Below are 13,736 nucleotides of genomic sequence, written 5' to 3'. Positions count from 1 at the left end.
TTGTGAAAAAAAAATTTAAGTATTAAATTGAATATTGAAATTAAATTAATATATCAAATAGAATATTAGCCCTTTATTTAGTGATAAAGTATTTTTTAAGGCATTCATTCACCCTTGACCTCTAGTTTCAAAAATAATTTTTAGTTGAATTTGATTTAAAAATAAATATTAACATAGAAATTTGTTTATAAAAGAAAATCAAAAGCTAAACAATATTAAATTCAGAACAAAATTCAAAACCTAGATTAAACGGACTGAACTTAATGGGCCGGGCCAATCTTCTGTAGGCAAAAACCAATCTACCATTGAACAAAATCGAAATAGCAAACAAGCCACCAAACAGTTTTTGTGGAACGAATCGTCAACTAAATAAATACTATTATATACAAAATTCTGTAAAATAGAGTAAAAAGGGAATCTTTTCATTTATTATTAGTGTTTTATGTGCATTTGTGGGTTTCATCCCCAAAATTGAAAGCCAAATCTTTCACCGGTAATCGATCATTTATACAATTTCTTTTCATACTCATGTTTCCTTGTTTGGGTTTCTTTCAAAATTTCTGAATCAAACTGGTGTAGTTATTGGTAGATATTAGAAGAAGATGGTGCTGGTTTTGGCTTTGGGGGATTTGCATATACCCCATCGGGCGGCTGATCTCCCTCCCAAATTCAAGTCCATGCTGGTTCCTGGAAAGATCCAACACATCATTTGCACTGGTAATCTTTGCATCAAGGTATCCCATCTTTCTTTTCCTTTCTGGGTTTTTTTTTTTTTTTGTAGCTGAAATCATAGTTGAATTTGGTTCCACTTCTTTAGCACTTTGGGTTTTATGTTTCTCGGCAAGCAATTGACTATGTTAATTTTCTCTTCCTTTTTTGGAACTATGGATTGTTCATTCCTTTGTAGTAGTTATGCTAAATTTATGCCTAATTTAATCTGGATTTCATGTTTTTGCCCAATTATTTTCTCTTTGAGCTGTAATATGCGAAGAGATATTATTTGCTAGTTTGAATTTGGGAAAAGCAGCTACCTTACCTGAATTATTAGTATTTTAAATGATCGACAGCAATTGTTTTATTTGATAATTGTAATTTTGATCCGAATAGCCATTGCTGCAACCTTGCTTTTATACATGCAAAGAACGATTCCTGTCATGTTTGATCTCAAATGCGTATAATCGCGTGTCAGATACTGGTTTGTGTTCAAAATTTCCGAAGCTTTTCCGTATGTTTGAAGGATTTTATCTCAATCCTCTGAATATTTGTAGGGCATATGTGCCACTTTTGAGAAAACGAGAAGAGTCCGTGTAACATAGCATTAAGTAGGATTGAAGTACATATTCGGTTGAACTTAGAAACATGTAGGAAGTTAGTCACTAAGGGCTAGTTTCTCATTGCTTTTGAAAAGTGCTGCAAAAAAAATGCTTATGAAAAATGCTTTTGAAAAGCTTGGTTTAAAATTTAAGGGTTTACTATCTCTTTAGTATTGCTATGGCTTTAAAAGCACTTTTGAAAAGCAATGAGAAACGATGCCTAAGTCTAAGCTGTTTTTCTCTTATTTGCATAGCCAACAGCTAATCAAATGAACCTGATTTGTTAGCTTTAGCTTTAGCTTTATGGAAATTACGCCATAGTATTTCTACCAATTGAACTTTTACGGTTTTCGTTTATCTTATTAAAATTACCACTGGCTCAGCTAATTCGGACTAAAATTTCAGGAAGTTCAAGATTACTTGAAGACACTTTGTCCTGACTTGCATATTACCAGAGGTGAATATGATGAAGATACAAGATATCCCGAGACCAAAACATTAACTATCGGACAATTCAAGTTGGGATTGTGCCATGGCCATCAGGTATTATTTTCTTCTTTCCGCTGGTATATAGTATTGGACTCTGCATTTTAAATCAGTACCTAGTTTGCCATTGATGCGGATTATAAATTTATATTGAAGCATGCATCTCCTGCTGTGAAAAATATGTGATTTCATGCTAATGGTGTTATCCACACCTATGTCACTTGGATTCTGTTGTGAAATATCGGATGCAAGAATGAGTCCAACTTGAATATGCTCTTTTTCCCTTTTTTTTTCAAGTTTTCCCATGTATTTTTTAATGATCCATGAGGGATATATCTCTGAACCCTTGTAGATCTGCACATTTCAGCCAATACTAATCAGTCTTAATACGACTTTGATGCATCAAGGTCATTCCCTGGGGTGACCTAGACTCCTTAGCCATGCTACAGAGGCAACTGGATGTAGACATACTTGTAACAGGTCACACCCACCAGTTCACTGCTTACAAACATGAAGGCGGAGTTGTTATAAACCCGGGGTCTGCTACTGGTGCATATAGCAGCATCACTTATGATGTCAACCCTAGCTTTGTCTTGATGGATATCGATGGACTACGTGTTGTGGTCTATGTCTATGAACTCATCGACGGAGAGGTTAAAGTCGACAAAATCGATTTTAAGAAGACACCTGCTACAACTCACTCTGCTCATTGAAACTTTGGGGTTTGTTCTCTGTTGCTGTTCACATTTTCTATGAATTCGCTCAAAAGTTTGTCTTTCTAATCTAATGTTATGTCCTGTTTTGGAAGCCATTGGTTTGGATTAAATTAAAGAAAATGAAAGTAAAAGCTAAGACAAGCTTTGAAATGGACTTTTTTTTTTTTTTTTGAGATGTTAGTGTGCCTTTACATGAATAATAGTTTTGATAAGTTATTGGTTTTTATTATTTTTTTTCATGCAGATTATCAAAACTAGATAACCTTTTTTTTTTCTTTTAATGTTGGGTTCGGGTTATCAGCTAGCTTCTAATATGATTTCTTTTTATCACATGTATGAACCGACTTGCGATTTGTCTCTTCTTTTATTTTTCTTGAGAGGGCCATTTGTCTCATTTGGTTATATATTATTGCATAAATCAAGTAAATTGGGTACCTTAAAAATGGAAAAAAAAAAAAAGAAAGAAAGTAAATTGGGGAAATTTTAAGCTACAATTTGATATTCGACACGGTAGATTAGTTTTAAGCTACAATTTGATATTCGACACGGTAGATTAGTTTTTATTGATGAGTAGAACATAGGGGGAAATTTTGTTTAAATTTTAATTTATATATTCGTTACATCTAAAACCATATCATGAAAAAATTTAAACATGGAAAGAGTTTTAATTGATACATGTAATAACAATTCTATCATTTTAGTGATTTAAATAAAATTTTAAATAATTTAATATTTTATATTTTTGAAATTGAGTAACTAAAATGTAAACTTATTAATACTTTAATAACTTTGAGTGAAGTTTACCCTTATATATATATATTGGTCAAAAGAAAATAAACCTAAGACTTGCTTTCACAATAGGGATATTGTTTACACCTCCCTTGTGATCTCTTCAAACAATGTTAGGTTTTTTTATATCAAAAATCAATTTGACCGTACAATCTGTAATTCATTTAACTCCCTAGAAATAGGGTTGCATGACTCTATATCTAATATTTACTAAGAGTTGATGAATATATAACCCATGTATTTTTAAGTATTTTCAAATATCAATCATTAAACAATGAAACAAATTAATCAAGTGTACTTTAATGACATTGGGTATAATTTAATTAATCAAGTGTTTTTATGTCAATCCTTAAACAACATCCTTTTAATTTAAATGGAGATTTAAGGCTCGACTACTAGTCTAACCTAACATAAATTATGTACATATAATTAATAATTGTGAATTACAAAATTTATATTAGTATTTTTATTAAATTATAAAAATTAATAAAATAAAATGAGAATTTGTGTTCAACTTTTTAAGTGTATACACACCTTCAATTAATCAATATAAAAATTATTTTTTATTTGCAACTGTTCTAAAATAATAATAAACAAATAAACAAATTTAAACATACTATAAAATCAATTAGTAAACCTAAACCTTAATCCTCATACTCTTAATGAGCAGTGAACCTATAAACCATAAAATGCTTATATATCCCTCGAGGCTTAACGATCTGAGATGGAAAATTTGGGTGATTCACTGCATCAGGGAATCCTTGAGTCTCAAGGCAAAACCCTGCATGTTTTCCATACACAGTTCCATTTTTTCCCTTCTCATTCTTCAACATATTGCTTGTATAAAACTGGACCCCAGGCATATTGGTCCATAGCTCCATTTTCCTTCCACATTTGCTTTCTACAACCACAGCAACTTTCCTCAAGTGTCTCGACCGCCTCGATTTATGGAGCACGTAGTTTATGTCGTATCCGTGGGGTAATTGGTCGAACTTGCTGCCGATCTTGTGAGGCCGGCGGAAATCATAAGGGGTTTTTCGAACTGGAACCGGTGTTATCTTAGAGCCAAATAGCTCAAGTGTGTGAGACATGATGTCGCCACTGTTGTGGCCACCGAGGTTCCAATAGGTATGTAAGGCTAAATTCACTGGGGTTGGTTTGTTTAGTGGCTTGGCCATCATTTTCACAGCTAGTTTGTTCTTATGAAGCAACATATATGTCACTGAAACTGAAAGATTTCCGGGAAAACCTGCAAAATTTAAGAGAAATTTTTTAATGTTTTTAGGGACGAAAGTTATAGCTTTAGCAACGATTTTGAAGTTTAATGTAGATATACCTTCTTCACCGTCAAAACTTTCGTAGCTAAAAGTTACATGGCTATGTTTTTTATAACTTTTCACGGTCCATATAACATCAGAAAATCCCTTGCTTCCACCTAAATTTAAAAAATGTCAAAATGTTAAAATATAACTAACAATTTCAATTTTAGTTAGAAAATAGTAAAAAAAATTTTACCATGAAGGGTGTTTTTTCCATCATTAGCATCGGTTTTATAAGTGACACCATTTAAAATAAACTTAGCCCCTCCAATTCTATTTGCCACTCGGCCTATAATGGCTCCAAAATAGGTTGTATCATTCTGAGAGAAACCCAAAATTCAAAATCATAATCGATTATAATAACATTCATCACATTCGCTATCATCATAATATTACCTTGTAATCATTAACCAAGTCATAACCGAGAACAACATCATCCAATTTCCCTAAATAAATAAACAATTTTGCATTAGTTTTAAAATTGTGAAAACACAAAATATAAAGTAAAAAAAAAGTACTAGGGATACCAGTTTTATCAGGGAGAATAACAGAGAGCATAGTTGCACCATAATTAGTGAACTTAGCAGAGAAATATCCTCTCTTAAGTTCATATACTTTAACATGCTGTGCTTTAGAAAAGCATAATAAAGAAAGGACAATAAAAACACAAAAGGAAAAAATATTAGCCATGGTTTAATGTTAATGAGAAATACAGCTAAAAGTCACAGACTATATAGAGAGAAGAAGGATTTGCATTAAGTTGAAACTGGGTAAAAAATAAGTAGATATGCACAGAGTTTACAGATCAAAGATAAATATCCCGCTTATTTTGCAGAAAAATCTGTAGGTTATGATTATGAATACTGAAAATTATGGCAAGAATTTATTGCATTATAACTCTGTTTTTTTTTACGCCACCGTATATGGATTTGGTGTTTATTCTTCTAAAACTCAATTTGAGTTTATTAGTTTTTGGATAAATATCAAAATTATGTATGAATTTTATTTTAATTTGTAATTTGATACATAAATTTTTATTTAGTACAATTATATACTTGAAATTTTAATCATGGTTCATATGTATACATAACAAAAATTTGTGATTCAAACTATTAAGTTTAAAGAAATAATACATCACTTTCTTTTCATATTAGATAAATATAATTATATTTGTATATACAATATGTATAAAAGCCGTATAGTTTTGATATTTATCCCTTAATAAATTCAAATTAATTTTAATAACATGTGGAATGATTGGATTTGCTTTTTATTTATATAGATATTTAAAATTATTTTATTTTTATTATATTTTATAAAAATATATATTTTATTAAAATTACATTATATTATCTCTCAAAAATACATTATATTATAGTATTTATTATATTAATAAAAATATACTTATTTTAATAAATTATTAAATATCTTCATGTAGCATATAGGATACGTACTATTTAAATCTGTTTAGATACATAAAAGTAGTGTTATTTGAACAATTACATAAACCAAAATATGAAAATATATAATTAATACGATAAAACTTTTTCACTTATTAAATTTTAATATTTAGCGGATTTAAAATAAGTAAGAAAAATCCACCCATTGGCCATTACTCTTTCTTTTCGCCTGGTGGTTCCAAGAATATGAGATGAGAGATTCGATTTTTTCTTTGTTATCTTTATTTTTGCCTTTAATGGACTTAACGAAATACTAAAATTATTCAAAAAGTTTGAAACTTAATTTGTACAAATAATAATAAGACAAATTCAACATCTATGTCGAAATATATATGTGCAAACTTAATTTTTGCCTTACAGATAAATCACTCTGTGCATATAATTGTTTATATTGGTTTCTGGTGTTAATCAAGTAAATGTAGTTTTCTATCATTTTAACTCTTGGATTTTGTCACTTCTGATGTTTGATGGCAGGCTGCTTATGCATTCATGATATCGACGTTCATTTACAAGTCATCTGCAGCCATGACATACGGGTACTTTCCCACTCAATATCTTCTTAATAGAGGGCTACACCATCTTAATGCGACTACTGAAAATCCAACGGATCCTGGAATGAAGTGGGAGGATCGAAAGGGTAGGCTGGCCAGCTCGCAAGCTCGCACTTTGACAGGCTCACCAAGTGAGGGAGCTGCTGCATGGTTGACCAACTCGTAACAGTATTTTCTAGCAGTGCCTATCCTACTCATAATATTTGCTCAAATTCCAGGTAACTCAGAGTTATTGGATCAGGTCAAGCTCTCAGAAAGTACCAAGTTAGAGCTGGTCGTTACAGTGGAGGGATGAAGCGTCGTCTCAGTGTTGCAGCTGCCCTTTTAGGCAGAGGCGGATACCGGGGGGGGGGGGTGGAGAACAATTCTTTCTTGACTTACGTCATCCCTTATTATCGAGAAAATTACCTCACTGTAAGCACTTCGGTAATCTCAAACTATGTATCTGTTGCATTTTACTTTTTAACTATTTGCCTCCAACAGAAATTCTCCAGGGAACTCCAACCGAGAGAAAAGGAATTCGGCATAGGCGATGTACAACTCGGTCTCACTACGCTCGAAGAAGTTTTCATGGACGTTGCAATGAGGACGGAGTTAGAAACCGCTTTCACCGAAGGACGAATGACGACTTTTACGATGCCAAACGGATTAGACGTTGAGGTATGTTTCAAACGTCCGAACACTCCTCAACGTTTATATATATGTGTCGGATAAGGATACTTACAAACCAATGGGTGTTATTACAGATACCAGTTGGGGCAAGGTATATAGGGATTTCAGGGACAGAGTCACCACACTATCCGCAAGGCTTCGCAGTGGAAGTGTATTGGCAACAAGATCCTTTAACAGAGAAATTATGCATGGCTGGTCACTCGGCTGAAATTGCAGTGCCTCCCAATTTTCAACGCTTGCCTTCTGTAACATCAACTACTCCGCCTAATACCTTAGGCAAAGGTGGTACGTACAGTTAAAAGAATCGTGGTCAGTTACTAAAAAAGAAAAATTATAACATCAGTTTTTTAGAGGTAAATTGCACATCACCCCCGTCTACTTAGAAATTGGTTGGTGAAAAAAGCAACAATTTAATTATTTAATTTGTTTTTAAAATAATAAAATTTTTAATTATATAATAATTAATTGAAATATTAAGTGTTTATAAGTAATATATTTGTTTTTATTGGGAGAATTTACATGTAGAATTACAATATATATTTGAGCAATTACAAAGTACAAATGAACAGTTAAATTGTCTAATATGTCGTTTTTTTTATTAATTAGTCAAATAGACCTTTTTTTTGAAAATTTAGGAAAATAAATCGGTTTTGGAGAGAGTGTGTGTAAGCGTATCTAGCTAGACGTGGAAAGCGTGTCGCATTTTTTTAACTTTTTTAATATAATTAATCTTTGGTTAGATGGTTAAATGTTAGTGGTTTTGTTCTTGAGTTCTGGGTTCGATTTCTCTCTTTGAGTCTAAGGTTCAATTTCTCCTCTTTTAAACATATTTGAAATTAATAACTCTATCAACTAATTTTTTGATATATTTTTCTTTATAATACTTATATGTCAAATATTTATTTTCTCCACGTATATTGTAGACATGGTAATTTCTAATATTATAAACTGAAATAATTATTTCAAATATAAATATTATTTTATATGTAAACTATTTCAAATATCATTATTTTTCATCTACATTGTGCTATGATGCTTCAAATATTTTATATATGAAATATTTTAATTAATTATTTCAAATATCATTATGTTTATATGTGAAATATTTTTAATGCGAAAATAATATATTTATTAATTAAAAAAGAGCTTGAAACAACACGAAATAAAAATTACAAATATGTTTAGAAGAGGAGGAATTGAATTTGGGACTCAAAGATAAAATCATTATTGTTTAATCATTTAACCAATTGTGTAACAGCCTAATTTTCAGTGGTGTTGGAACAGTGATTCGAGATCATTAAATCCGACAAATGAGTAGGAAATATTATTAATTTAGTGAGTATAAGTTAAATGTGAAGTTAGGAAAAATTTTGAAATAGTGAAATGTACAAAAATATATATATATATATTAAAATAATTAGAATTGAAAACGAGGTATCGAGACCTCGAGAATTTTAAATCGAGCCATAAATATTTTTATAAATATTTATGGAGTGTTAATAAGTTAGTATTAAAGTTTCGTCAAGATATTTTTCATATTTTACTGCAAGTAAGTTCAATTCTTGATTATTTCTTGAAATTTTGTGTTTTTTGTGACTTTTACAACTAGGTCCATTTGTTGAATTCATTAGTTCTTGATTCTATGAAAGAAATTGAAAGTTTCTATGAATATGTGCTGGAAGTATATGATGATTTGATATAGAATTAGAGCTTTAAATTGTTTATATGCTGATTTTATTGAAAGAATTGAATAGAAAGTGAATGTTTGGGACCTAAATTGTAAAAGAGTTTGAAGTTAAGAGTTTTATGTGGAAATTTTGAATTTCAATAGTTATGAAATAACTTATAATGTCTAGGAAAAGTATTAATTGAGAAAATTAGTTTAATTGAGGGGTTAATTAAGTAAGGACTGAATTGTATGAACTGTGAAATTTGGGGCAAAATGAAAATCAACATTTTGCACTAAAACAGTTTTGGACAGCAGCAATAGTCTAAATTTGAAAAATCTCCAAAAATTGTATAAATCTAATTAGAGGATGAATAAAATATGAAATTAAATCTTATTGAGTCTAGTTTCTTATAGAAGAAACGGTGTAAGCAATGGAATTGTAAATCATGAGATATAATAAGTTTTGTGAGACAATGTCAGAATGATTTCGGGTTCCCCTGTTCTAACTTTGGAAAATCATAAAAAAATTGGATAAAAATAATTAAGGGATTAAATTTATATGTTTAAAATCCTTAAAGAGTCTATTTTCAATAGAAATAAGCGGGAACATCATCCGAATCTCGTACGATGAGATAATTAATTCTTAGTGAAGAAGGGTCGGAACTGTCAGACAGCAGAACAGGGGCAACTTTAAAGAATTAACTGTACTTATTGGCTAAACCAAAAATTCTGAAAATTTTATGGTAATAAGATAAGTAAGTCTAGTTTCAAGGAAAATTAGCAGATATTAATTTCGAGTTATGTAGCTTAATATATAAATAATTTAGTGACTATGACGCAAATGGACAGTTTTGAATATACATAAGTAAATAGTGAAATTATTGATAATGTTACTTGTTGCATGTTATATAAATTAAGGATGTGGAATGGAGAGGAGGAGGAGGAAAAATATGTATGAATATTCATGTTTTAAGCTCAGGGACTAAATTGAATAAAAGTAAAACTTTATGGGTAATTTTGTAAAAATGTCAGAAATGACCAAATTGCATGAAATGGATTATTTTATTATTTAAATTACAAAATTGAATGAAATTATTAATTTAGCTCAAGATCAGGGAAAAACATGTTTTAAGGATTAAATTGAAAAGTGTTGAAATTATGGAAAATTCTGACATTTTATAGAATTCATAGGTTGTTATCAATTTGTGTGAGAATAACGGCTGGAAATAAGGATTAAATTGCAATAATTTTATTTTATTTTAACCTAAGGATGAAATCGTCATTAATTAAAAGTTTAGGGGCAAAATGATGATTTTGTTTAGAGCATTAGTTGAATGTATTATAACATGAAATAAATGAAAACGACGATCAAATTTCTTTATAAAGATCCGGATGACTTGAATACGAGACTTGAACGTGATAAAGAAAAGATATCGGATTAGTGAAATATCTGATAAATGAATCGGTAACTCCGATAATGCTTCGTAACTCTATTCCAGTGACGGATTCGAGTTAGGGGCGTTACAAATTGAGCAAATATGTTAAAAATATTAATTAAAAATAATAAAAAGTTTAAAACAATATGAAATAAAAAATACAAATGTGTGTGGGGAGGAATCAAACTTGGGACTCGAGGACAAAACTAGAGGTGTGCATGGGCCGGGCCGGGTTCAACTAAAAATTCAAGCTCGTTTGTTAGGCTCGGGCCTAGCTCGGCCCAAAAAATGGGCTTAAAATTTTATCTAAGCCCGATCAGGATAAAAATGTTAAAACTCGGGCCCGGCCTGGCCCATAATACACCAAAAATACTAAAAACATCAAAATAAATATTTTCCAACAAATTGAAAATAAATTTTAATAAATATGTATATTTAAATAATACTAAAATATATGCATCTTAACAAGCAAATGCCTCTAAAATAATAACAAAACTAACAAATGTCTTTAAAATAATAACAAAATTAACAATAAAATAAGTTTTATATAATATCCAAACAATAACAACAAAATAATAGCAGCATAATAGTACAATGGTCGCAAAATAGGAAGAAAACAACAAGAAAAAAAATTAAAAAACAAAAAAAAGCATATTTTTTTCCTTTAGTGAATTTGGGCTCGGGCCAAAAATGCCTTACCTGAGGCTGGGACCGTTTTTTAAACGGGTCTTTTTTGTCTAAGCCAATTTTTCGAGCCTATATTTTTGTCCAAATCCTTCCACATTTCGGGTGGACCTTCGGGCTGAGCAGGGTGGGCCGACCCATGAGCAGATATAGACAAAACTACTAACATTTAAATATCTAATCAAAGATTTATTATATTAAAAAAGTAAAAAAATAAAAATGTGACTTAAAGGGAAAGTGCATCCAACTGAGCGTGTTTCCCTACCACTTGGACGTACTTTTATATTTTCTCTCCAAAATCGACCTATTTGACCAATTAACAAAAAAAATCATTTTTATACTATTTAACCCTAATAAACTAAGAACCAAGATAACTTGTACTTAAAAAGTAAAAAATTAAGTCCTTTTTAAAATAAAAAGAATCTCAGTTCAGTCACTAAATTTGTAAGTGTTTTTTGTGAAAATTTATTAACTTGAAAATTTGTTTAGCTTATTTTCATATGACATGTAATATGATTAATAAAAATGAACATAATGAGTTGACAAATGTTAATAAAAACTACCAATAACAATTATGGATGAATTATAATTTTAAATTAAAACATACTTAAATTTTAAATAAATATATTTTTTTGGTTAAATTTTCTGAAAAATTCGCGTCAGCTCAAACTTAAAAGCTTAGAAGAGAAACAAATTAAACTTAATAACTTAAAAGAAACCAAAAATAAAAAGGAAGAAACTGTTCCACTTTTTAAAGACGTTTCGAGGGAATTATCTACGGAGTTGAAATGTTTTCATAAAGTCATCTGTCAATTGCATTGGATGGTTGTAAATTATGGTTTAAAATTCCAAAAATCAATCTAATATTAATCTAGATTAGATGTTAAATATTAATTTCAATTAGACTTAAAGTATATTTAAAACACAATAATCAACTTTTAAATATATATATTTGTATTACATAAACAACTTAAATAAAACGTATTTAAAAACATATGACATTATTAAAATTTATGATGATATTTAAACATATATATATTCTCAACGTATCAAAGCTATTTATGCAATATGTTAACACTCAAACCAACATAATGATCTAATTTACGTGATATTAATATATGGAGTACTCAATTAAAACACTTAAAATTTGAAGATCAATTTAAATTCTAAATTATAATTTGAAAATGTCTAAGAAGGTTTTTGGCTCATGTTACATTCTTAAGATAATCTTATTTTTCAACATAAACGTTCTCAAGTCCCATAAATTTCCTTGAGTTAGTAATCTTATATTTCCAATAGTGTTAAGATTCTAGATTACACAAGTTAACTTAAGAGTCGATTACATTTTACCTTTCTATTAAAAAAATAGACAAATTAATCTATGTACATTAGATCAAATAATAAATTAATTATTTTTGTTAAAAATTCCATCAATTTATATTGTAAAAAATTGGTGCAATTTGTAGAATAACCAAATAGTGACACATGATATGTCATGTATACCTAAACTAACTTTTAATGATACAAATAGATGTAATTTTTATCGAATGACTAGTTTATTCTTTAATCTAATATATAAAAATATTTTTTTATTTTTAAGTAAATAGACAAAATACATTATTTCATAATACTTTTATCATTAATTTGAATACCAACTCTTTCGAGATTCTAAGGGTAATCATCATGTAAGGACATTTTATCCTTTCAAGGGTAATCCCAATACCTCCCTGGTTTGTCCTCACTTACTGATTTTGGATCCTCAGATGGCTAGAAAAGAAAATATAAAATAAACGTTATTTTAACAATTACTTTGGATCATTCGCAAATTGACCCATATTATTTAAATAATTTTTTTCTGAAATTAAATAATAATCATTTTCTAGATTCATCCTTAATATCTGAAATGACCATACTAATATCACATAATCATTTTATTTTCATAGTATTTTTCAAGTTTTATATAATTATAAAATATTACAGACACTGTTAATAAAATTTATAGACTCCATAATTAAGAGATTAACAATCATTTTATAAAATATAATAAAATATTTTAAAAATATATGATAATTTTTAAAATTATTTATAAAATAAAAACATACTGCGAATATAAACAAATATTCACACATAAAATAATTAGAATTAGTTTATTATAATAATACATAAACCCGGTACAAAATTCTAGAAGACATATATAATAAATCCAAGACGGTGGGCTTTGCTTTGGACAATCTTTTGTGCTTATATTATGGTGGCTTTTGTTTAATGTTAAAAGTGCCAAGACAAATGGCAGGAGCTTCAATATAAAAAAACAAAATTCAACGGTCAAAGGCGATGCCATCAATCCCAATTTTAAAACAAATAAAATATTTAAAAGATAATATACTGGGGTTTTGAAAACCGAAGATTGCTTACTGTTAAAGTAATAATTAAAAAAAAAAAGGCTTTATTTCAAAGAATAGAAAATAGGAAAAGTTCTAATTTTATATTTTCATTACAGGTTTCTTTTTTGTTTGTTGAAACTTTATTATGGGTATTTGAAATAGAATTTTGATCTTCCAGCTATATTTTTAATTTAAATCTATTCATATATATAAAAACTATACCTAAGAGTCGGTTGAGTCATAGCTCGATTGGTATG

General features: G+C 29.3%; 2 protein-coding genes across 3 annotated transcripts; one reads left to right on the top strand and one right to left on the bottom strand.

Annotated features, from left to right (window-relative positions):
- Nucleotides 1–344: 344 nt before the first annotated feature.
- LOC108461515 (vacuolar protein sorting-associated protein 29) lies at nucleotides 345–2,727 on the top strand. 2 transcript variants are annotated; one of them, XM_017761377.2, is made up of 4 exons: nucleotides 345–493; nucleotides 590–734; nucleotides 1,719–1,856; nucleotides 2,207–2,727. In XM_017761377.2, the coding sequence occupies exons 2-4, from the start codon at nucleotides 603–605 to the stop codon at nucleotides 2,510–2,512; spliced, it is 576 nt and encodes a 191-aa protein (XP_017616866.1). In that variant the 5' UTR covers nucleotides 345–493; nucleotides 590–602; the 3' UTR covers nucleotides 2,513–2,727. The 2 variants fall into 2 exon arrangements, with proteins under 2 accessions (XP_017616866.1, XP_017616865.1); XM_017761376.2 differs by having other exon boundaries at nucleotides 580–734.
- A 1,236-nt stretch (nucleotides 2,728–3,963) lies between these two features.
- LOC108462168 (uncharacterized) lies at nucleotides 3,964–5,313 on the bottom strand. Its single transcript, XM_017762151.1, has 5 exons — nucleotides 5,151–5,313; nucleotides 5,020–5,069; nucleotides 4,820–4,943; nucleotides 4,641–4,739; nucleotides 3,964–4,553 (listed from the first exon to the last, which is right to left on the bottom strand). The coding sequence occupies exons 1-5, from the start codon at nucleotides 5,311–5,313 to the stop codon at nucleotides 3,964–3,966; spliced, it is 1,026 nt and encodes a 341-aa protein (XP_017617640.1).
- Between the last annotated feature and the right edge of the window lie 8,423 nt (nucleotides 5,314–13,736).

Source organism: Gossypium arboreum, chromosome 11 (genome assembly GCF_025698485.1).
Source record: "Gossypium arboreum isolate Shixiya-1 chromosome 11, ASM2569848v2, whole genome shotgun sequence".
Classification (NCBI taxonomy): domain Eukaryota; kingdom Viridiplantae; phylum Streptophyta; class Magnoliopsida; order Malvales; family Malvaceae; genus Gossypium; species Gossypium arboreum.
Note: the sequence above shows the minus strand (reverse complement) of the source record. Positions and strands in the feature narration are given on the sequence as shown.

What these genes read in the sequence shown, in the direction of transcription:
- LOC108461515 (XM_017761377.2), top strand. Translation starts at nt 603, where the DNA reads ATGGTGCTGGTTTTGGCTTTGGGGGATTTGCATATACCCCATCGGGCG. An exon ending in CTGGTAATCTTTGCATCAAG is followed by an intron (nt 735 to 1,718) that starts GTATCCCATCTT and finishes CTAAAATTTCAG; the next exon opens with GAAGTTCAAGATTACTTGAA. An exon ending in GATTGTGCCATGGCCATCAG is followed by an intron (nt 1,857 to 2,206) that starts GTATTATTTTCT and finishes TGATGCATCAAG; the next exon opens with GTCATTCCCTGGGGTGACCT.
- LOC108462168 (XM_017762151.1), bottom strand. Translation starts at nt 5,313, where the DNA reads ATGGCTAATATTTTTTCCTTTTGTGTTTTTATTGTCCTTTCTTTATTA. An exon ending in TGGAAAAAACACCCTTCATG is followed by an intron (nt 4,740 to 4,819) that starts GTAAAATTTTTT and finishes TTTTAAATTTAG; the next exon opens with GTGGAAGCAAGGGATTTTCT. An exon ending in AAGTTTTGACGGTGAAGAAG is followed by an intron (nt 4,554 to 4,640) that starts GTATATCTACAT and finishes TAAATTTTGCAG; the next exon opens with GTTTTCCCGGAAATCTTTCA.